We start from the raw sequence: 25,034 nt of genomic DNA on the forward strand, positions 1-25,034 counted from the left end.
ATCGACTAAGTATATTCAAATTGACTGTTTTCACTCTTGCATGATGTTGTGACTATTTTATTGAATTCAGAGAATTTAAAGCTAAGGCAGAAAACTAAAGACTCATCATGTTTACAAGACAGCATCGGCCTACAGATTGCAATTAGGTTCTCTGCATTCAATGGTGCCCCCAAGGAGGGGCTATGGGAGGGGGCAACCCAGCCAATATTTGTATGTTGGGCCCATGTGGTTAGCAAATGGGATGAAAAATTGGCCTTATATGGAATTGTCCACAGGTTCCATAACTGCCGCATGCCCACTGCCCACATGGGCAGTTTGTCAGTTCATGCTTGTGTAGATTTAGGTAGATTTAAAGAAAAACAATAATCATAGTTTGGCATAAAATAGGTTAGTCACTATTCAGCTAACTCTTGTATGTGGGGCCCATCTGGCTGGTAAACGGGCTGAAAAATGGGACCTATATGGGTCTCATTTAGGTCAGATAAGATGCCCAGTTAGGGCCCATGCCCACTTGGTACACAGGTTGGTACACACTTCTAGCCACCTAAAAAAGCAGCAGAAGTTTCAGTGGATGCCAAATGTAAGATATTTTCACAGCTTTACCTTGACATCATACAGCCCCTTCCAAGTAATTTTCAGGAGCTGTTGGTCTACCTCTGACTCTATTGGTTAGTAGATAAGGTAAACTGGAGAAATTATTTCAAATACAACCTACACTTAACTGATATTTTTTAAGTGGGACTTTTTTTCGCTGCAGCCGTCCACAGAAGTAAACATTTAAGTAAACATTTAAGCGTCCATGTTGATAGATTTGGTTTATCAAAGGCGCTTCCACAGAGGAAAAAACAGCAGAATTGTCTGATTCCACTGTCCACTGTGTTTGTCAATACATTTAAAAATGTTACAGTTATGGCTGAAAAAAATAGAGAAATTTGCCAATTTTAGATATTTTTGAAAGTGAAATTAATTGCCAGTTTTCTACCTGGAAGCGATAGTTGTTATTAGTGTGACTTCACAGTGATTCAGTCTATTCTATGCACATTAGATAATTAGAAACATTAACTGTCAAATAAGAAACCAAAGTATATCAGTTTGTCATGTACTTCAACAGCATAAACAAATTCCTGAAATTCAGTTATGACTTTTGGTTTTGGTGTGCCATTCCAAAATTTTTAGTGCCCCCCATCTGCCCATCCCTATGAAAAAATTCTAGTGGCACCACCATCTGCATTCCTTTAGTCAGTATGTAATTATACCTCAGAAATCAAATCAAACAGAAATGCTGATTTTTTCATACAACTCCTCGGGCTGAGGTAGACAGCGTGTAAAAGACTGTCTGTCTTTAATGGCTACATCCTACCCTGCACAGCCACTAGACAGGAAAATAGAAAAACAGTTGTGGGCGTGATCATGCAAACTGTAGACCCTAATGTGCACTGTTTCTGACCTGCCGTGGTTAAAATAAAAAGCCATTTCAAGTTAACTATGAGTGCCTTGTGGTGAGTTGAAAACAATCCTGCATTCTCACTCAATGCACTGGCTATTGCACGGGGAGAAAAAAAAAAACGAAGGGAAACAGCAGAAAAAAAGGGCATTGAATAGAGAAAAAAAGGCTAAGGAGAAAACCATGTGAGGTGAGGTTGCATTTTAAAAGGGGTTAGCAAAGGAGAGAAAGAGAGGTCTTGCCTTAGAGAAGAAATAAGAGGGCATCTGAGGGTCGAACAGACACAACAGAGACAGTTGGAAAAAAGTTGAAAAGGAAACAAAGTTTTTAACAGAAGACACAGGTTAATAGGAAAAAGAAGCACAGATGAGAGGAAAGGATCATTTTCTGAACAGGGCTCTGGACATAATTGGTTAGCACTTAATCATGATTCATACCTCAAGCCATTCTTGTTCATTTTATTCTAACATGACATACTCATTACATTGGATTTTTACTCAAGCGCAGATTCTGTTAACAACAGCAAAATGCCTTGAAGCTAAATAATTTTCGAAGTCATTACCTACCCCCCTCATTTAGCTGTGCTTGTAATTCCCTTTAGGTCTTGCTCACCATTGAACTCTACTATACTCTACTCTATTCTATTCTGATCAACTATATGCCGCCTCGTGCTATCCGATATGCCCTCTCTAACTTCTAGCTTTGTCACCATAATGATGCCAGTTGTTTGTTGGTTTATTCTATAAACTGTTTTTGTACTAAATGACATGTCCTTTCTCTTATGTCTTCTCCCTGTCTATCCTGTTCTGTTCAGTCCATCTGGTCTGTCCTTCCTAAACATGAATGTCCTGCCCTGCTCTGCCTTGTCCTGTCTCGTACCCCCTCACTGCTGTCAAACCAACCATATCCAATCTATTTCTACCCTTTTCAACTCCAACCTAACTGTACTTTATTCCTCTTACTTTACTGTAATTTCACCTTCAAAAAAGGCTGTGCCCCACACACCACTTGTACTTAATCACACTCACCCTGACATCCCTTTTCCACCTCCTATCCTGTTCTTTTATACCCCATTATCTTGTCCTTCTGTGCCCATGTCTTCCTCATCCTAACAGACTCTTGCAACCACTTCTCTTTCCCAGGCTGTCAAATACAGATGCTTCGCCAGGCCCCTCATACTGACACACAAGGAACCCTTTTGCATCTGTATGAGATGCACATTTGTCTCCTAGGTGAAACATATTGGAACACAAGATTAACATTATAAGGCGGTCTCAGTTAGGTTTAGGTGACAAAACTTCTAGGTCAGGCTTAGAAAAAAACAGAATGTTTTGGGTTAAAATAAGTGTTTTTTCAGGGTTACAGATAGATGTGACATAATGTGACATAAGCACGTGTTATGCATATGTACTTTCATAACGTTGTGTAAAAAAAAGGCAAACACTGACTTTCGGTTTTAAATAGGACATGAACGGTAGTCTGGGTGAAAGTCTTGTGTTTGTCTGACATTTCCTCAAGAACATCTGAAAAACAGAATGCTGCAGGTACACCAAATAAATATTGCATTGCGTGTACAACATGTAGGCTTCCTAAGCAACTTGCTTGCTAATGTATTTGGGCACAGACCAAAGAAATAAAGGTCTGCCAATTATGCTTCATGAAAAAAAATATCAGGATTTTATAGATAGCAGTAGTGTTTTAAGAGCCTCTTAGGTTTTTTGGCATTTATTTTAAAACATGTATTGCTGACAATAAAATCTATAAAGGTTGGTTATTTAACATTAAAACTTGCATGAAAGTATATGGCCAAAAATTCAGCTATTCAGCTACCCACACTATTTATTCCAATATGTCTTGTGCCTTTTCACAGACGTCCATCCGCTATCCTATCCCAGCTTTCGCCCCCAAAGTGACTTATACTGCGCCATCCTTTTCTGCTTGATTCTGTTATTCCATCCACCTCTTCCATTTTTCTCATATTGGGCATCAGTAATACATTAGCTTAGTGCTGTGCTACCCTTTCCTTTCTGTCTTGTATGCTAAATTTGTATTTCCCCAGAAAGCTAAGGAATGACCCACCATACTCTCCCCCTGCTTGTACTTGATGCCTTCTTTGGTTTGATTGGTTAGGTTTAGCCAAGAGGAGTAAGATTGGTTAAGGTTGAATAAAACTGTAAGACAATCAGAGCCAGAGAAAGGCAGACTGAGGCGGGTCATTCCTTTGCTATCCTAGGAAATGCAAAATTGCGTCCCGTACCACCGTGTTATTTCAGCCCCCTTTTTTCTTACCCGTGACTTCTCTTCCAGCTTGGTCATCATGATAATGTTGGCCGTGTGCTGCTCCCATACCATCCTCCAGAATTCCCCGAAAGTCTCAGGGAGGGGTCCCTGAGTGGCGATATAGGCATTCTGACGGCGGTAGCCATCGATATAGTTAGCGTTGATGTAGTCACTGCCGGGGACACCTGTGTAATGAGGAAAAAGTTGAAGTTACAGAGGATGGTGGTGAAAAGAAAACATTGAAAGAGATGTGTGCAAAGTGAGGAGGATGATGAATTGTGACAGGTCGAGGTGGAAGGGAGAGAGGGGAATAAACAGAGGGGAACAGGTGGGTGAAATAGATGCCACTGATGCTGAAATATGTTTTCGCTGCATCAAATATTTGATGAATGGCATCAGGGTCGGTGGTTTTTGTGTATCTGTGTAATTTTCTTTGCAGATGAACCTGTTGTTTTTATTTGAATTTACTGTGAAATTATCTATATAGATTATTTCAAGTCTACCGCCATGAAAGCAGGTTTATGTCCCAGTAATAAAGGGTGCAGATCATCTGAGGTCATGGCCGGGAGATTAATGTTTTCACAGGGCCAAGCATCCTTTGGTGTTGGATTGTTCAGCCGTCTTGTTTTATAATACATGCTAAGACGATCATGGGCCTAATCTGAGTATACTCTGGATGTGTCGCTTTGAATGGCAACATGACTGTAAGGCCGTCTCTGTGTAAGACTCGGCTGACACTGCTTGTCCTGGAAGGGATTGTGTGTACGTGTATGTGTGTGTATATGTGTGTGTGTGTGATGTGAGAGACCATCTGTGTGTGTTTGATTTAGGATCAGTCCTGCTCATCTGGGGCCTAATACCATAATCCCAAAAATCACTGAGTCACAGCTCAAACATGCACACACACACCAAAACACCAAAGTACACACACGGGGACACACACAGACGTGTACGCGTGCATTCAGCCGTGACCCGATTCTGCCGAAGTGGGACACAAAAACTCCTTTTGAGTCGTCTGATGGCAGTTTACATTTAAAAAGATAGAAGTCAATGAGCAAACAGTAGAATCCCGACAGGAAGAAAACTCCTGCAGCTGATTCTCCTCCCGGGGCTTATTCTGTGAGCACGATGCAGTCCCATACAGTCGTAAAAACCCAAGCCTCCATTGCACACACACACGCACGCATGCAAGCACACTCACACACACACACACACACACACACACACACACACACACACACACACACACACACACAAACACATTTAAATGACAGAGGAGTACAGGGTGTTTACACAACTTACTTTTAAATGGGATGGGGACAGACGGTAAGAGGAGCTTCAAACATATGTTTATCAACCTCAGTCTTTAAAAGACAGCTTGGCTAAATGCTTTGATGTGCTACAACTTCATTGCAAGGGACTACAGCAGAAGCACTGTGCAGATAAAACAAACACACAGACACGCACACACACACACACTTCCAGTCACTTGGTGGCTACACTGGCTTGGCAGAGAGTGTGTGTTCATGCAGCATGTGTGGAGGAGACTGGGAGCAAAAGTGCATATCTGTGCTTGTGCACATCCCTGCACGTGTTTTAAATCTATAGTAAAGCGTGTGTGTATGTGTATGTGTATGTGTGTGCGCTCCTGTGTGTTTTGGACATGCTCAAGAGTATATGTGTTTTCTAAGCTGAAAGAAAGACAGACAGCCAGGGCTCCAGGACAGGCGGGGGTGGAAGGGCTGCTCACACATGCTCTGCCCAGATAAGGCTCATCTGTTTGGGCTTGGCCTCCCACTGCCTCCCTCTCTCCACATTGGAGCTGCCAGTTTCTCTGCCTCAGGTCTTTCCCAGCTGAGGTGGGTGAGTGCGCTTCAAAACGCACTCTGAGAACAGGAATGAGAGTATTTTTTTTCCTCTTCTAATTCTAATTTTAGACTACTTAAAACGACCAAATCCGGTAAAATGGGCACACCGCAAAGATATACTGGTAAATAGGTTATTAATAAAGTGTGAGCCTAATTTATCTCCATAAACATTAAAATGCTCAAGTGGGAGACCAAATCAATTATATGATGTGGTGACACAGTGGGTAGAATCCTTTCTAAAATGATCATTTTTTATGGCAGATGCAGGCACAGCCTCTTTGTGTGTGTGCTGTATGAGAATTGGCAAAGAAATGCACCTTTGGACTATTAATATCCCATCCATCATGGACAGCAGCTCTTACACACAAATTCACACACTCAAACACACGTGTGCTTCTACACATGCGATGACTCTCGTTGACATAACACACTCCCGAGCCTCTATTCCCAACCCTAATCATCACACCTACATGCCCAATCTAAACCCTTGACCTAACTTTAACCCTGAAACCAAGTCATAAACCAAACAGCCCTTTAAAGGAGTGACCGGAATGCTGTCAGAAATAGAGAAGTACAGAGTATGGAGACACACACCCACACTCAAACATACTGGCAGTGTGTCTTACCCTCAATGCTGGAGAGTATGACCCTGGAGTGATCATAGGCAATGACGTTAGCATAGCGGTTCTTTGGTTTGTTGACCTCCAAGTTGGAGTTCTCCCATGTGAACTGCTGACCGGGGTCGATGGACTACAGAACGCAAAGGACAAAGTCAAAGAACGAAGAGCAAACTTCAACAGAAAACAACAGAAAATATCACTTTTAAACTCCACCATGTACGATTGAATTCTCTAATAATATGCATACGCTATATTATTGACAAATTGAGTGTTGGCAAGGATGTTGTTAAAGGAATAATTTAGAAGTAGGGTTTTTTGAGGTACTTATCCAAAGTCAGTGTATTTCCTACAGAAATGGCCAGTCGGCACATCCCCAGCTTGAAGAGGCAGACTAGGAGTACCACCTCGGAAGCTGACAAATGCACTGCTGTGGGAGGGGGGCAGTGACAAAATGTAATTTAGCCACAAAAAAAAAAAAAAAAAAAAAATCCAACCTAAATAAATCAATGTCCGTTTAGGTGAATGCTAATAATGAAAATCTTTTCATGCTTTACCTTGCTGTCGGACAGCCATTTACAACACATAAGCCACTGACGGCTTCAGTTCCCCATCTGTGCTGTCGTCAAAGCCTCAACATCATCACAACATTGAGAAAAACATTCATTTAAGCTCACTGAACACAGGAGCCACTGGTTTACTGCTGCCTTGATTGGTTAGTTTTTTTGTGTTATTGTGTGACTCATTGAACCCTAATAACACCTTTAAAACGCTGGTCACATATTATCACAAACAAACTACCTGACTGAGGCAGCGGCAGACCAGCCGCTCCTGTGTTCAGTAATGTTAAATCACTGTTTTATTCAATGGAGACTAGTGATCAAAAGAGCAGTGTAATGTTTTCCATTCACTGTAGAAATTGCTGTTTGATGACAAGATAAATCGGTCAAGATATTCTAAATATAGCATTCACTTAAACATATATTTACAAAGTCCCTAAAGTCCTGAAAGGTAATATTTTTATTTTATTTCACAGATTAATTATCTTGTGGGAACAAGTTATTATTCTATGGTAACAAGTTAATAATTTTGTGTGCACAAGGTGACTTGTTTCTGCATGATAATTTGTCCGCACAAAATAAAAAATGAACCTCTTGGGACTTTAGGGACTCAGACATAGATTTTGTTCAAGGTAGGATTTTTCAATTTGCTTGAATGTGTTTTGTTGCTGCCCCCATTCACAGAAGTAAATTACTTAGCTTCCATGTTGGTATTCCTGCATGCTTTTCCAAAATGGTGGCATGACTACTGACCTCCACTCCACTAACTGACTATCGAAAAGTACCTCATATAACCCTACTTCAAAAGATCCTTTTAAAAAATAGGATGGTTTGTAAAATGCATAAAATGGCATCTAGAAAAAACAACACTGGACACTTCCATGTCTTTGAGCTCATAAAAATTGCCCAGAGTGGCTGCAGCAAAAAAAATCCCACCATTAGAAACCAAGTACAAATTGAAAATTAACAAGGTCATATTGAATTTTGGCAGGGATGTCGGCAAACACGATATCCCGTTTCAAGAAATAATATCGATGTAGGGACTTTCCGCTTCTCAAGAAAAAAAAAGAAAAAAACGAGCTACCAGAGAAAGATGATAAAAGCACAATAAATTCCTCTGGGAGAGAAAGGATGGTTGTGTTAGACCAACACATTAAGTTCCTGGAGGGTAATTACAGTGTAACCATCGCTGTTAGCTGGGAGAGGCAGACATGAGGTCATTATGGGACTGTCAATGGAGAGGGACGGAGAGGAGAGAGCCAGGGCAATTTAGCAATTGTGAATATTTTACGACACATAATTATGGTTTGGTCGAGGGAAAAAAAAATGGACAGGAGAGGTACTGCTTGAGAGCTCGCATGTATGTGTGTGTTTGAGGTTCCGCACGCTGCCCCAACATCATGTGTGTCTGATTATTACACCGCAATCATTTCTGGCCTCTCTCTTTCTCTCTCCCCCTCCTCAATCCATCTCTCTCGTTCCCCTCGTTAAGGGTTCAGCACCGAACAAAGCGCACAGTCATGCAGAGGGAATGTGGGGCTCAACCGAGTGGTTCCAACTCGCACCACAATTACATACAGCTTCTCCCTCACTGTCTCTTCCACCCTCCTTTATCCTCGCTTTTCTCCCTAAAACATCCCCGCTCTGTTTTTCTACTCTTTGCATAATGTGTCCTTGTCTTCCACTATATACGTATCTCTGTCACACACAATTTATCTCTCTCTTGTGGCAGCCAATTAGAGCCTTATGTCTGCTTTTTCACCCAGAGGCCGTCGGCCTAAACCTTTTTTTTTTTTTGCAAGAAAAAGAAAACATTTTTACCCCTTTAATAGCTCTCTGCGGAGCTCATTTTGATGCTTGCACTTTTTTTCTACGTAGCCAGCATGTTGGGAAATATTTCTACTGATGTGTTTTCTTATTTAGTTCTGCACACCAAGTTCAGGCGCATTGTTATCTCTGAGTACGTGCCTTTTTTGTCCCAAATTAACTGCTGTGAGTTGAAGGAAACTAATCAAGCGGCATTTTTTTTCTCTTTTTTTTTGTTGAACACTTGCTTCCTGTATCTCTTGGTGAGTCTTCTCTCTGACACTGCCTCTTTATTCTATCTCTGTTGCTCCTCTTCTCCACCAGAGCGTAGAAATAAGGGCTTGATAACCATCTGGCTGTAAGCAAACTCTCTTTGAGCTTGCAATTTCAATTTACCCTTTTATATTTGTAAAGATAACGACAAGACAGTAGAGAGAGGGGCTTTTATCTTGTATCGTTTTCTGTGAAGGCCAATCAAAATGGAACCGCCGAGGCTACGTAAGGCTCAATCTGCGACGCCAAAATTGAAACTGAGCCTGAAAAACATGAAGAGTCTACGATAAACGTGCAACCGCATCGAGACCGGATGAATTTCCCGATTCAAAGATTTCCAGGGACAGATAATCAGCATTCCTACCTCGTACTCTTGAGAGAACTTGAGATTGTCGTTTGCCTTGAGGCGCTCAGTGTGATCCGCCAGCTCAGAAATGGGGACGGGCGGGTGACTTGCCATGCCTGCCGAGCACAGAAATAGAAAAAGAGGCCATTTGGTACATGTACAACTGAAGTCTTTTTGGAGGGAAAATGTTAGGAGTAAGGATTTCTCAGAGGTGGTGTTGTTTAGTGTTCTGTCCACAGTCGGCGGAGGAAGCAAATGGAGGTGTTTTTTTTTTTTTTTTGGTTAAGTGACCATTTTCTCTCCAGGCAGACAGAAAGAACAATGTGCGTGTTCTGAAAGTTACTGAGGCACAATAACTTGTCCTCAGAGTATATGCACACTGCTGGTGAAGACAAAAAAAGACTATGACACAGGCGGTTAAAAATTTAGCATGAAAAAAAAAATTAAATAAGTATTCCAGAGGCGTTTTGATGAAATGTTGTCAATTCAAGCAGCTTCATCCTATGAGGGATGGAAGGTTAGTTAGCATGGAAATGGGATAGTGACAGATAGAAAAAAGAAAGAAAAAAGAAAGGAAGAAAGAAAAGCCCCTTTTACACTGCCTGTTCAAGGCAGAAATATTGCACCATTATGCCACCGCACCAGTCTGTATATAAGGTACAATCACGCAACGGGAGGACGGGAGGAGTTTTCTTGTCTTCAAAGAAGTATTTCTCTGCTGTAAAGATGGCCTTTTAATAAAACTAGGATGTCTACAGAGCAGAAAGATGCAAACACTTTTGAAAAGGACACTTTTACTCAAAAGGCAAAAAACATAAACTAAAACTAAAACATACAACTACCAGAATGCACTTGCTGCACCAGACCAATAAACACGAAGGATGACTTAATGCGAACTAATACTCGTGAAACAATGGCGGCAATTTGGCAAGAAATTCCAGTCATACAGTTAGCTGAAATGTATTTCTGAAAACATTGAGGGGAGACCCATGCAACACAGTATAATCAGTTAAAATTTGATCAGAGTTGCTTAGTTTTACTGTTTCATCTCAGTTTTTTTGGCCTCCATTTTCACTGTGCAGGAAGCAGTATGGTGCCCACTTCCTGTTTACAAACTCACGCTATTACAGCTAGACACAGCACTAAAGTGTGTTTCTAAAAGCACTTTAGGTGAGAAAAAGGAAGAACAGCAATGCAATCTTATTTGATCAGCACTGCCTAGTTTTACCGTTAAGCCAGATTTCCGTCCGAGTTTTATTTTAGGGGTTGGGGGATCAGTCTCTTGATCTGCCTTCATAATGCTTGAGTCCACAATGATGCAGAAATGCAGAAGTACAGCCTGTAGTTGAGCAACACCCCAGGATATTCAGCAAAACTCTGCAAGATGGCGTTTTTTGCATGACTTTACATTATCTGGCCAAGTTTCGGTGTGGACACTATATAGGTACTGGTTAGATGTATGAAAAATGACCAGAGTTTATTTAAACATACTACCCACATTGTTAAATACAAAGCTGGTTAAAACTGGCAAAGTATCCCTTTAAGCCACCAAAGGAGGTAGTAACAGTGTTGAAATAGTCTCTGTTTGAACAGGACGGCCAGCAGGACGGGGTCATGGGCAAGACCAATGTGCCAACTCAAAGAAGATGCACAGTGGCCGTAAATGTCCACAAATTGGGAAAACAACAATATCTGGGAGCTCCTTATACCCTCTGAACACAGGATTAGATCAGCCACTATATAACAGAGTTGGTAAATAATTGTTATTGTCATGTTATGCCACTGTTATTGTTTAGAAATTGCTGCTGACATGTACGTATATTATATGTCACACTAGAGGCCGTTGAAACTGTGTTAAAAGTCACGCCTCTTTTGATTCCGTGATGCTGGCATGCTATCTATAATCACACACTGGAGTGGAATGATTCCGCTATTATTTTGTTCTGTACAAAAAATGCAAAGGCGACATAAAGAGGGGACGTTGTAGTGGCCCCATAGCATGATCTCTGTGTAAAAAGGGCTACAGAAAAAAACAGAAAGAAAGTGGTGAGAGGGAAAACAATGACAGCAGAGAGAAGAGAAGATCTATGGCGGACTAAAACCAACTAACTTGACAAACGGCGATAACCGCGGTACACTGATACACGGTAGGCTGAAAAGGGAAACAACACCAAAGTTAATCTTATAAACACAACTGATTTTTTAAGAATAGTACATCAAACTGCACACAATGTTTGTGTATGTGTATATAGGTGTGCCTAGTTTACCTGGAGTCTGGAAGTTGATTCTGCGTAGCTCCACAGGATCAGTGGGATGGTGCGATGACATGGCTTTGCTGCAGGGGAAGCTGCCCTTCCTGCCTTCTGCCTCTGCCCTTTTCCTGGAATACCAGATCAGTATGCAACGTTTACATGCACCTTAACCAGATAAATCGAAACCTTTTATTGCATTGATGAAAAATAAGCTGAATGTGGAAAAATATGGGATTTATAATGTTTCGCATAAACTCAGTTTTTGGGGATATGTGTTTAAATAAATGGACCGGAGTAATGTTAAATTTCAGAGAAAAGCCGCATAAAATTGCTCTGTGGACATTTACAGGGAGGGATAGCTGTAATTCTCAGGAAATTTCTGTTTCAAATTGCTGGTTTAGTGTTGCAGCTTTTTATATGTTAATGACGGGCTCGATGTCTGGGATGGAGGTGGATGTCTGCCTTTTTTCACGAAGACTCCCAGGAGTTAAAAGTGACATCTAATTTCACATTTTCTTTGCTTTTACAGTATCTTTCAACTGAAATCATTGACATGAACAAACTCCTGCAGTGCAGTTGTCATTCTTCCCTACACTGCATACTTAGAATTTGCTTTCATGCCTTATATTTTCATCCAGTGCACTGTAGGTTACCATGCAATCATCAAAGAAACATCAAGGTAATCCTGACTCGGCTGGGATCTATTATCTAAATCGTTTTTTGCAAAGGCTTTTCGAGGAAAATACCCCTGCAGGACAGGAAATGGTAATAGGTAGTGTTTGTTTACCTGTCAGGTTTGCTGGATCCAAACAGGGAGAGGAGCAGATAAAAGGACAGACAAGGATGAATAACATTAGTGTCCAATCAAAAAACAGCAGGGACTAAAGCAATGCTGATCTCATCATTCTACCCTATCATTAAACCTAATTACTATCGTATTACAATGTTGCAGAAGTTAAAGGAACAGTAAGTAAGATATAGGGGGATTTAGTGGCATCAAGGGGTGAGGACATCAGATTGCAACCAGCTGAAAGTTCTCCCCATAAGAATTCCTCCAGTGTTAACTGTTCAGGAGGTTTTTACTGGGAGCCTTATTATCCACAGAGGTCTCTTCTTATCCAGAAAAACAGATCAGGTGATCTAAACTGCTAATGACACTGGATAAAGCAGTTTCAAAACAAAAATTAGTGTTAGTATTTCTCCTATGATGTTTGGCACGTCCAGACAGGTTGCTAGCCCAGCACCTGCTAATGTTTGCTCACCTTTGTTCCCTGATAATTTAAGATCCAGACGTTCAGGAGATTATTACTGGAAGCTGAATTATCTGCTGAAGTCTCTGCCTCTCCAAAACAAAGGGAACCGGTGATATAAGCCAATCAAAATACTGAATAAAGAGAGTTTCACATTAATATCTGTATTTCTTCTATACTGTTTGGCATATTGCAGATAGGCTACTCGCCCAGCACCTGCTAACGTGTGTTCAAATATTTTTTTCTGACAACTTAGTGTGCTCATCTTATTTCTGATTCAAATGTTCAAGAGGTTTTTACAGGGGGGCAAGGTCTTTTCCTCTCCAAAACAAGTGGACCAGGTGATTTAAACCAGTGAAAAATCTGAATTAGGCAGTTTTCAATGCTTTTCCAACACTCTTGTCATGGAGGAGTTGCTCATTGCAATGGCCAAAAGGAAAATGCTATTGGCCCTATCTAGAGTCAGGGTTTGATTTTTCGTTCTGGGTTACTGTAGAAACACGGCGATACAACAGGGAAGAAATCGTAGATGAGGACCCCCCTATGCAGATGTAAACGGCTCCTTTAAAGGTAACAAAAACACTACAATTTTTATTTTCAGGTGGACATACACTAAAGAAAACATACTTATATTATATACCACTTCTGCCAATTTATCCCCCTAAATCCTACACACTGGACCTTTAAATAGCACCTCCTATACACGCAGATAAACAGCCAATATAAAGATGAATGACAAAACAGCTCTTCCCTCTGATTGCTCACAACACTGCGTACACATTGTCCCCCAGCGTACTCTCTTACTGTGACATCTACTTCATAATAACATACTGGAAATATGTTGCAAAATGCAACTTAGCCACAAGTGAGACATTAACGGCTGTGGATCACCGCAGGTTACACTCCCGGGCTCATGAACTTTAGGTTATTACCATCGAGGTTAATAATTATGCAATGCCACATCAGTCACAGCAATTATTCATGTGCATTAACAAAGCTCTCGCCAGCAGAACAGATGATTATCATGAATAATGCTAATGACTGATAATGTTATCTTCCCCTTTCTGTTATGTTAGCTAACTGTGCTCCCCGTGTATAGATTTTTAAGAACAGATTACAGAAAACACACAATTTAAGTCCAATGAGAAGTTGTGAGCTCGACTCAGATGTGATTAGTAAACAAAAACAGATTGGGGAGTTAATCGTGTCGCCTGCAGCAGCACGGAATAGCAATAAATATACCTTAATGTTAGTCCTGTATGTTGTATAAATAATGGAAAGACATAATGAACCAGCTGGGCTTTGCTCAGTCTGCTTGGTTCTGAGGTTTTGCATTTAGTTTTTTAAACTGAGGGGTGTGTGGGTGAGCTGAAGGGGGGCTGCAGGGGGAGAAGCATCACATGAGACAAAGTTATTGAAAGGCAATTAGGGTAATGTTACTTTTTTAAATCCTTCATGCCAATGTGCCATATTTCGCATCAAAATTTGTTCTCTTTCTTAGTCATAACTCAGTCAACTCTAAACACACACGACATACACACTGGTAGATTCACTGAGACCTTTGCTTATCTTACAATTACATTAGATTCCATGGTGAATAAACACATATATCCAGACCCTGATCCATATGTGCTGAGAAATCCAACAAAGACAGATGCTCCTTATAAATCCAGAACTTGACTGAGATTGATAAAGTATTTCGTTTTTTTTTCATAACCAGAGGAATCCAGTGATAGTTTCCTGTACATCCATGCGTACATTACAAACAGGAAATGCTTATAGATAATTACTGTTTATTAGCACATCTGTCTTATTTGTCCCTCATTAAAACAGTCAGACACCCAGCAACATCTGTCTATGGGAATGTTGCTTCAGTGTTTGTATGTACAAAATACAGCTTCATGGTGGCTAACCTAGATAGAACTGGTATTGCTAAAAACATCTTGGTTTTCCCACTTCTTGTACTGGAATACGGTCAGCTTGGGTGTGAGGTATGTCTTAGCTTCGGCTTCCAGGGCTGAAAATCGTAGCCAACACAAAGTACCAAAAAACTGCAGTTGTTTAAATGGCACCTTGGAGCTGGTTCCAAGAGTGAGTCAATCCCCAAAGACCGCCATGTCAAAATGTCCAACTTTACAGCACAAATAAACATGTTTACAGCCTGGTACAAAAAGCAGTATTAATATCTATAGCTATGGCTAATGGCGCAAGGGTGAATTTTTATATAACTTTCCTATTTTCATTTAATCAGGGCTTTAAGTTAAGCATTATTAAGGGCGTGCTGCTTTGAGTGACAGTCTCTCTGCTGAAAAATGTCCTTGTCTTCTCAGTCAGATCTAACCCTCGCTCCTCCAAAACTTCAGCTTCTCATACAAATATGGTCACTTCTGACACCAAAGAAACAAACAAGAACCATTGGCTGATGTCATGGCAGCTACATCCATTAATTTTACAGTCTTTGTGCCGACCTCCGACTTCTGATGTAAATGGAAAGCAGAACAACAAACACAACCAACATCATGGAAAAATTACACTTCCTGCTTATTCAAACAAAAATTTCATAGTTCCAAATCTTGGAACATGATTATGCTCAGAATTAAAGTAGGACAAAGAATAATAACTGGGGTGACAAAAATAAATTGTGATGTTGGCTCACTTTGTCTGGTTTGGGGCCCATCGTGTCAGACTTTGAAAAGCCCTGCCCTAAAGCAACAGCCCAGATAACTTAAGAAAAGGATTATAAATTGAGCATACCTTTCTGAGAGATAACTTTATTATTTTATATTATTTTTTCTTGTTGATGACCTTGCTCTGTCAAAAGCAATTTGAGAGCTGCTGCTTCTGATAGTACAGCCTAACCACAGGCGAGGAATATTTTAAAATGTAGCTTGAATAAAGTATCCTGCCGTCAAAAATACTGTTTGAATATACGGAAGAACAACCAACCCAATTGGAAATGAAAATAAGTGAAACCCTGTAGAGTATCTGTTGCCCTGTGAAGACATAAGCTGCCTCTCTAATTATTTTTCTTTCACGAGTATTCACCAAAGCACCTAATCTGGCTCTTTTTTCCTTCCTCATTCTCTTACTAAGACCAATACTTTCAACCATGTTTTCATCTTTGCCGTTTCATTATGCTGTCCTTACCTCTTGAAGAGGAGAATGGCGATGACGATGCAGACAATGAAGATGACAGCCAGCACAGGCCCCACCACCCACAGCAAACCCTCTTCCTCGTCAACAATTGGCTGAGGGTCCACATCCGATGAGGTCACGGGATCAGAATAAGGACTTGTGGCGTACATAGTCTGGAGGGAGACGAGGTTTTATGCATTTAGACAAATCTGCATGTAGATGGTTGAACTGTGTGGGTGCATTTGCTCTTTTTTACTCACATTCTCAGAGAGGTCGAGCAGCGCGAGCACGAAGAAAACATACTCCTGTCCGTTCTGCAGAGGACGGTTGCGGAAGTCACCGTAGTTTCGCCCATCACCGAGTGTGAACTCCAGAGGGAGGGTCTTAAAGTGAGCGGAGACATAGGCCCTAGGATCTGATTGGCCAGCCTGTCTGCGGATGCGGAGGGCACGACTGACGCTGGTCCTGTTGATCTCTTTCAGGAGCTGAAAGGGAGGTAAAAAAAAAGAGGACGGATACAGCGAATTGAAACAAAGATAGCAAAGAAAAAGAAATTATAGAAAATGAGGTAAATCAGGCTGCAATTGGTTATAATTTTCATATGCCAAGTTCAAACAAAGTGCGCATCAAAGCCATCTAGCCAGTCTACGCAATTAGGCACTGCAATTCAACCTTTAACTTATTTAATACAGTAAAAGCAATGTAGTTATCTTCCTGAAACTGTAATGTTATTTTCCCCAAAATCACTATCATCTGCTCAATATTTGGAGATTGAGATTTTTTTTTTGTTTTTTTAGGAAAAAAAATTGCTTGGAAAAGAAGGAGAGTTTTGGCAATTTTCCCTCACACAAAAACCCTCATCAGTGAAGGAACAATGAGCTGTATGGAGCATTATCACCTAGGCACAAATGTCTTCATCATCAGCTGAATTGCTACCGCGTTTATCCACTGAGACAGAGGGCACCATAAAAAACTCTATTGAAACTAATCTCACACACATGAATGTGCTTTCAGAGCAGCGTAATGAGGTGATGAAGTCTTTAGAAAAAGGCAGGAAGTGGAATTAAATGGCAAATGTTATGTGAAAGCATTGTTTGGATTGAACCAGCGATGGATGACCAGGTCGTCTGCCTTTCGCATAATAAGACACAAGTGGTCTCATACAACAGAGGCTGCCAGGAGACTCAGCAGCACTGTTCATTGTTTATGTGACTTAGAAATTCAATCCAATTCAAAACACTTCTATCATCCATCAAGAAAGGATTTCAGGTAAGAAAGTTTGCAAACAAAGGTATGCTTAGAGAATTCATAATACACATAAAAGAATATCTAAAATATAAATATGACAATGGTAGTAACATATTAACATGTAAAAAAAAATGTCAAAAGTGCAAGTGCAATCATCAGTGAATAAATAAGGTAAACCACTCACTGGCTAGAGCAGCAGTGAGGACATGAGGTTGCTCTTGAATGTATTTACTTATTTAAACATACTTTTAATGCGTTAAGTATTAAGATGTATTGGGGTTCTTTGGTTTTTGACAGTGATTTTAAAGCAACAACTTTCCAATCAGTACTTGTCCCTGACAGTGGAAGCCTATTTACTCCAGTGTGACCAAAAAAGGTCAGTCAATGAGAGACTTTCTCCAAATTATAACAGTATCTCAGAATAGAGAGAAACTTTCTGAAAATGACATGTTTATTGTAAAATAATGACTTAGTATCTCAAGAACAGAGATATAAAGTCATTTTTTTACCTTATATGATTATTCTGAGAGTTAATGATTCTTTAAACATACTAAGTCATTCATTTAAGATAAGTGGGTCATCATTTTGGGATACATGGTCATTATTAGAAGAAAAACAAGTGAGTCAATTTTTGAGATGCCAAGTCATTATTTCCAAAAAGTTTCTAATTATTTTAAGAATGTTTCATATTTTTTTGTGCAAGTAATAATTTTAGGATACTAGCCATTATTTCAAAATAAGTGAGTCATTACTGGAGGGTACTAAGTCATTATTTCAAGATCAGTAAATCATATTTTGAGATACTAAGTCATTATTTCAAGTAAGTCATTATTTTGAGATACTAAGTCATCATTTTAAAATAAGTGAGTCATTATGTCGAGATACTAAAGCATTATTTTGAGAAAGTTTCTAATTTTTTTGAAATACTAAGTCATTATTTCAAGAAAGTTCCCTAAATAATGACTTAATAATACCTTACTGATTAATAATCTTTTTTTTTTCATCATATAAAATGGGTAAATGGGCTTCCATACTTGACAAAAGGATGTAAAGTAGTAAATTAATTAATAACTTCTTCTATCTAAAAAAAAAAAAAAAAAAAAGATTTCTAGCACCAATTCACAAAGTCTTGCTTTATGGCTCCTTGTGATTGATATGACTGACTGAGAAGAGACATAATGGCGCTGTCATCAGCAAATGTGTGTGGGGATTTTTATATTTAGAGTCATCTTTATACAAGACAAACAATAAAGGAGAAAGGTCACAACCCTGCAGGGAGAAAACTGACAATCCATCTGATGAGTTAATGATCTACATGGAAACAGTACATAATGTTTCCATGAATGAGTGCCCTGAGTACCCCCTGTGAATCATTTTTAACTGTAATGACTGCCATCAACCTGATCATCATCATCACTCCCCTCAGCATCAGTATTACCTTATAATAAGCTCTTTATGGTGAACATTATGTCGTTATTTATCCGTATAACCTCCTGTCTGCTGTACATCTCACCTCATCCAGGTTCATCTGGTCGGGCTCCTCCCAGGGATTCAGGAACTTCCCACCTCTCTGCTTCTTCAGCGGCACCACCACCACATAGTAACCCCTGAAACACAACATGGACGGGATTGAAGATTATTTTATGAATTTTATGGCGAAACATAAGTGCTCTGACATTTACAGGTATAGTTCAACATTTTAGGTAAAAACTGCAAATTACAGGAAATAAAAGATAGATACTACACTAATTTCAGTAGAATAAATAGGAAGCTTCAGCCAACAGGTTAAATGCTAAACTGCATTTTGTTGTCTCAGTCCCTGTACTCAGTGTAATGAAAATAAAGCCAAATCTAACAAAGACTGGAAACACACGTAATCAGCTAGCCTAGCTCTGTCTAAAGGTAACTCAATCTACTCACTAATTTACTCTTAATATTTGATGTAGTTAGATTAGTTCAGTTGTTTAATTATTGAGCTTAAGAGGTGAATGTGGGTGGATTTTGTTACCTTCAAACAGAGCCAAGCTACATGCTATACTAAGAATTTAGTTCCTCATCTAACTCTCCTTGGGCTGAGCAATTTGGTAAAAAAAAACCAAACATCATATTTATTACTGATCGATATCAATATTTATCATAACTTTACTTTATTTATATATGATTTATCGTAATGACTGGCATGTCAACATTTTTGAATATAGTTTATTTAACACAAAATAAAATAATGTAAACACTGAACTGTGCAAACATGCTTAGTTTAGAATTTCTTTTGTGATAAACTAATAAATTAACCCTTTGAAACCAAATTGTCTCTATTTCTTTGAACAAAACAAATAAACGACCCAAAAACAAAGCTGGAATTTTTTTCAGGAAATGACCTAAAAAAGGTGCTTAAAAATAATAATCAGTGTGAACAATAATGTTAAATATATCATTACATTAATTCAGTTTAGTTTAGGTAATTTTCCAAATTTGCAGGCCACTTCTTGCCCAGTTTCAGTGTCCGTTACCCCAGGGTTTTTGAAAGAAATCAAACTCGTTTGCTCAGGGCTCAGAGGTTTAAATACTTGTGAAAGGTGGCTAAATGCACCACAAGAAAACTGATGTCGATTCAGGGTTTAAAGGGGTAAACAAATCTTATGTAAACTTTCAACTTTGCAAACATGCTTTGTCTGCCTCAACAAAATAATACAAGTGAGCTTGCCTTCTAACTTATTAAATCAATGTTGTGATCACTGGGATGGCATCCTGTCAGGTGATGGAACTGGCAGTCATGCAGACTTCATAGGACCTTAGTTACATCCATAACTCTCAATTCGCTGTGTTTACCGTCTTGGTTGGCACAGACTGACCGCATATTTTGTTTATATCTGCCGTGTGATAGGCTTTTAGATGTATTTATATCAAGGACAAAAAAGTTTTGCGTCATTATCCACATAGAATTTATTGCAATCCCCTATTGAGATCGCTGAGCCCTTAAACTCTTGGAGAATATTTCCTAAAATGTTAAACTATTCCCCTCGTGTCCAGCTGTAATGATCTATGGAGTATTGTATCAATAATACAGTACATTGCTGCAGCAGCTGTGACACCGCACTCCTAATCTAAACAGTATGGTTGTTTTTGGAACAGACGGCCATGTCTGAAGCCACGTGTGAGACAAAAACAATAATACCACTGGAGTAGGGGAATTTCTCAGAAGCAGTCAGACCGTGAGCACCCGCCAAGCGATGAGGGCACAGACACCAAAATCATCCATGTGTCCTCAATAGATGACTCACCCGAGTGCTCTGTGCTCGCACTTAAGCGTGCGCTACCACGCCGAGTGGAGCAGTGGAAAGTAGCTTATTTGTGTCAGATGTGAGAAAATTTGTTACAGCTTTATTGCTGAAATGGCAAGCAAGATAAAATGCGTCCTTCAATCTGGCTACTTTGCATTTAGAGAGGGTAAAGTATCATTGTAGAAATCTCCCCTGAAATATTCCAAAGCTACTTGCACTGTGTTTTGTTATGGCCGCTACATAATTTCAACATCCAGCTCATTACAGTTTTGTGTTACTGTCTTGAATCGCTTAAAATGAGAGAGACTCTTGTGGATACTGTAAGAGCAAAATGCTGTTTGGGACTCAAAAAAAATCCCCAAAACACTCCTGATGTGACGGGACAACCTGCAGTGAAGTGGAGAAGTGAGAGCATGTGAGCAGCAGTGGAGTGATTCAGGATGTGCTTTAAGGCTGCTTCCACATGGTATCTATATTTGTTCTTGGTTATAAAAAAAGGCAGATGAGATTATCAGCTTTGTGCTTTCATTTGGCCTGTTGTGGGAGTCCTCAGACTTGCTCTGCTGCCAACTCGGAGAAATCCCTCCTGATAGAGCAATAAATGGAAAGCAGCAGCAGGAGGAAGAAGAGGAATCGGAGCAAATTCGGCACGGGTTACTATTAAAAAATACTCCCATCTGGTTATTACAACAAAATCAAATTATTTACTCTCATTCATTGTCACTACCTGACTTTGGCTGTGGTTTGCACAGTCGGTAGCTGCACAGTCACCATGCCATCTGCGTTGGTCTTTCCCACCACCGTGGGTTTGGTTTTTAGGATGTCCGGAGCGGTGGTGGCGGTCACGCGGTGCTGCAGACCCCCGGCGCTGTTGGCCCGGTTGGTGAGCAGAAAGGAGTACTGGGTGTCCGGTTCCAAGCCTGTGATCAGCTTCTGAGTCTGCTTCCCATCCACCTCCACAGACTGGCCCTTTCCATACAGGATCTGGAAGAGCGACGGGTCACATATTTTTAGAGTCAAATAGAATGAAACATACAATGCAGCACATATTGTAAGTTTTCAAATAGTTCCCAGTGTCATTATTACGCAAAACAGAAAGAAACATACTTTTTTTTAAAAAAAATAGAACCTGTTATAACTGAACTGTAGCTGTTTTATTGGTATATTTTAACTTTTTTTATCTTCTGTCTTTATTAGTTTTGACTTAGGTGCATTTTTACTGATTAATTAGATTATCTATTATTTGATCTTATTTCTTTGGTTTTACTCATGTGTTATCATCTTTTATTAGTCTATTTATCTAATTTTATTCTATGTTTAGTTCATCTTAATGTTTATGTATCATCCGCTGATAATGGTCTAATTTTAGCATTATTATTTTATTGAATTTTAACAATTTTTATTTTTTTTTATATTTCCTTTTTTGGTTTATTCTTAAATTATTATTTTATGAGTTTTTATTTTTAGTTTTCATGAATTTGATTCCCTTTAGTGGTCAGTTGTACCTCGCACTTTGCACAGCACATTATGCTTCCATCTGAAATGAAATATGCCATATAGATCAAGTTTTGCTTGCTTGCTTTCTTTTTTTATTATACTTTAGTGCAAAGGCTTCATGATTTTTCTAGTCGTCTTATAAACTCTACCAACCCATCCTCAGACAATGATTCATATGATATCCTGCGAATCACCGCCCCCAGTGGTTGTGTGAGATTTAGAACCACGCTCGGTCATTGTCACATAATGTACTTAACAACATGACATACATACAACTGTCACTTTACGCTGACTTTTGCCTTCACTCGAGACACAAAGCCCATTTTCCTGGGTCAAAGTCCTGTGTTTGCTCGACCAGTCCAACACCCTGACCGCCTTTTTACATGAACTTTGCTGCTCTTTATGTCACCTCACTTCCTTTTTTGCTCTCATCATTTGGGGAAGGATGGCCTGCAGAGCAAATTTTACATGATGACAATGGCCTAATTATGAGACAAGGGGCCCGAGGCACAGATATGTAAAAGGACCCTCACACTGGCTTTTGGTGGTTTTGCCTTTTCTTTTTGTTGTGTCGCATCTTTCTTTAGTCATTATGCATCTTTTGTGGTTTTGTGTCTCTCCTGAAATAATATGGTGTTTTTTTTGGCCTGTTGTGTCTCTTTGTGGTTGTTTTGCCCATTTTTATAGATATTTTGTGTCTCTTTGCAGTTCCTTTTCATCTCTGTGGTCTTTTTGTGTCTCTTTGTGGTAATTTTGAGTCTCTCTCTGTGGCTGGTAATTAAAAAACTTTTTGCAAATGAAAGCCAGGAGGCCCCTTGACGATTTGGGCCATAGGGGCTATGCCTGGTAGGCCTGTTCAGTAATCCAGCCTCCTGGCTCATGCGTACATGTGTAACATAAGAATTATAGTGCATTAGATATAAGAATGAACAGGGAATGAAAACTGCCTAACTAAACACATCCATCTACTTTACATTAAAGCCCTCCAGCAGTTAAGGGGGCATTAATTGCCTGAAAGACGTTATTAATCATCAAACATGAAGTGTTGATTTCATTAGCAACCTAGCAGAGAGAAATGGGTGACAAATACTCAAAATAGTAGAACAAATGATGACTGAATGACTGAATTTCCAGTCTAAGTAATTGTAGAACAGAAAATGTAATTTCTCCCTCTTTTACCAACCCATTCTTTATTTTCACTCATACCATCTTTATTTATTATTATGAGACCCAGCATGTTTGAAAACTGTTTTTTTATTTGACTACATTTCAATATGAGAACAGAAAATGCAAATGTTCTTACGGTGAATGGCTGGGCAGGGTTCTTGTCTCGGATCTCCCAGGACAGCAGAACAGAGTTCTTCATGGCAGCTTTTACTCTGAAGTTGGTGGCAAAAACTAAGGAACAAAACAAACAAACAAAAAAAACAAGTATAAACATGATTTCAGACTCTTTTTGCTGAACCAAGAGTGATGGCCTTACCTTTGTATCATTCTCTAGTACCAATCTATCTATCTGCTCTGATCAACACACAGTGAGTGTGACTGGACAGGGATACTCGCCCAAGACCCAAGACTCTTACCTTGCTTTGGGAAAAGGACGTTGGGTCTAAGACTACAGTGACAAGACAACGAAAAAGGACACTTAGGATGTTGTTGCCTGATGTTGTGTGTTTGAGTGTGCATGTGGGACTTAGTGTGCACAATGTATGTGCTGTTAGACGGCATGTGTTGCGTCCTGAGACAATGAGGATGGGTTGTTAGAGAGTGAGTCCTACCTTGGTCTAGCCGCTGCGTCCTAAACTGGACACTGGGGCTGAACGGCCCGGGGCCGACAGCTGTGAATGCGCACAACCTGACATCATACACAGTATCAGCACTCAGACCCTCCAACAAAACACTGGACCCTGGGGCAGGTACCACAACTTCCGAGGCGTTCCCTCTGCTGTTTATATCCTTGTACAGGACAGAGTATTTCACAATTTTCCCGTTTTGCTCAATTAGCGGGACTGATTTCCACGCCAGGCGAAGCGACGTGGCAGAAGCCTCCTCTAAAATAATATTTTCCGGGTATCCACTTGGGGTGTCTTCCGGGGTGGTCACCTCTTTCACCGCCTCCTCTCCATAGCCCATTTTGTTACGGGAGGACAATCTGAACATGTAGTTGGCTCCCTTGTGGATGTCCTGGGCGGTGTAGCGGTTCTCCTTTGTGGGGAACTCCACAACCGTGAAGGGAAGGACATCAACGCGGCCGAAGGTGAGGCGGTACCCAAGGAGAGGGGTGGGTGGGTTGGGAGGTGGGTACCACTGAAGCAGAGCTGTACCTGAATCAGTGGCGCTCACCGTCAGTTTGGGCTTCTCTGGCACTGGAAAAAGGGTGAAATAAGAAGAACAGGATTAAAAGATAATTAGAGGATAATTACAAAGCACATTATTCATAACCTCAAGCAAAACTACAAAACATGATTAATATGGCACAAAATGACTGGCTTTTTAAGAAATGTCTCAAGGTGTGACGGAGTGAGACGTAAACCAATTCAATGATTTAATGGCCTCTAACGATCATTAGTGATGCTTTAAAGATCATTAGTCTGTCTATGTCTTCCTGTATGTCGGAGTGTTTGCAGACACACTTACGTGGCAGGGCGCTGCAGACTGTGATGGGTTTGCTGCGAGCACCATCGCCCTTGGCAGTGTAAGCCCCCACTGATACAGAGTAGGCAGTGTCTGCCTTCAGGTCTCCAAGAACCACCTCCTGCAGAAGAACAAAAAGCGCTGTCAGCTTCAAAAGGCGGTTATTTCTGTGCGCCCTCAGGACAATGTGCAGGGCTTCTATTTAATAAAAAAGTCTGGGTCAAAGCGGTCAGAAAGGTGAAATACTGTGCTTCTTGTCTGACAGCAGATCTCTACAGACAGTTATTCAACTCAAACAAGACTTCTCTCAGGCCACGAAATACACTTTGAAGTTATTTTTCCTTATTTCGCTGGTCATCTAGCTGCTGCTTTGTAGACTGGATATGATTTGTGATTTTTTCAACAAACACCCAAAACAACAAGGGACTGTTTGTAATTTATGAGAGGGGGAGTGCAAGATGGAGGAGGGACCTAACAATATTTTTTAAGCACTGGGAAGGGAGTTATGTTTTTTGATTTGGCTTCAGGGAGAGACAATTCATG

At 40.1% G+C, this 25,034-nt stretch overlaps 1 protein-coding gene across 1 annotated transcript in view; it reads right to left on the bottom strand.

Moving 5' to 3' along the window:
- Positions 1-25,034, bottom strand: part of ptprdb (protein tyrosine phosphatase receptor type Db) — a 217,868-nt gene that overhangs the window by 12,649 nt on the left and 180,185 nt on the right. Inside the window, exons 23-35 of the mRNA XM_042485070.1 lie at positions 24,495-24,612; positions 23,636-24,223; positions 23,161-23,255; positions 21,088-21,344; positions 18,593-18,686; positions 16,092-16,316; positions 15,844-16,004; positions 12,234-12,245; positions 11,462-11,574; positions 11,305-11,346; positions 9,213-9,310; positions 6,219-6,342; positions 3,734-3,909 (exon numbers count right to left, since the gene is read on the bottom strand). Coding sequence (XP_042341004.1) covers positions 3,734-3,909; positions 6,219-6,342; positions 9,213-9,310; positions 11,305-11,346; positions 11,462-11,574; positions 12,234-12,245; positions 15,844-16,004; positions 16,092-16,316; positions 18,593-18,686; positions 21,088-21,344; positions 23,161-23,255; positions 23,636-24,223; positions 24,495-24,612 — 2,103 coding nt within the window. The remainder of the gene's footprint in view (positions 1-3,733; positions 3,910-6,218; positions 6,343-9,212; positions 9,311-11,304; positions 11,347-11,461; positions 11,575-12,233; positions 12,246-15,843; positions 16,005-16,091; positions 16,317-18,592; positions 18,687-21,087; positions 21,345-23,160; positions 23,256-23,635; positions 24,224-24,494; positions 24,613-25,034) is intronic.

This window comes from Plectropomus leopardus, chromosome 4 (genome assembly GCF_008729295.1).
Source record: "Plectropomus leopardus isolate mb chromosome 4, YSFRI_Pleo_2.0, whole genome shotgun sequence".
Taxonomy (NCBI): domain Eukaryota; kingdom Metazoa; phylum Chordata; class Actinopteri; order Perciformes; family Serranidae; genus Plectropomus; species Plectropomus leopardus.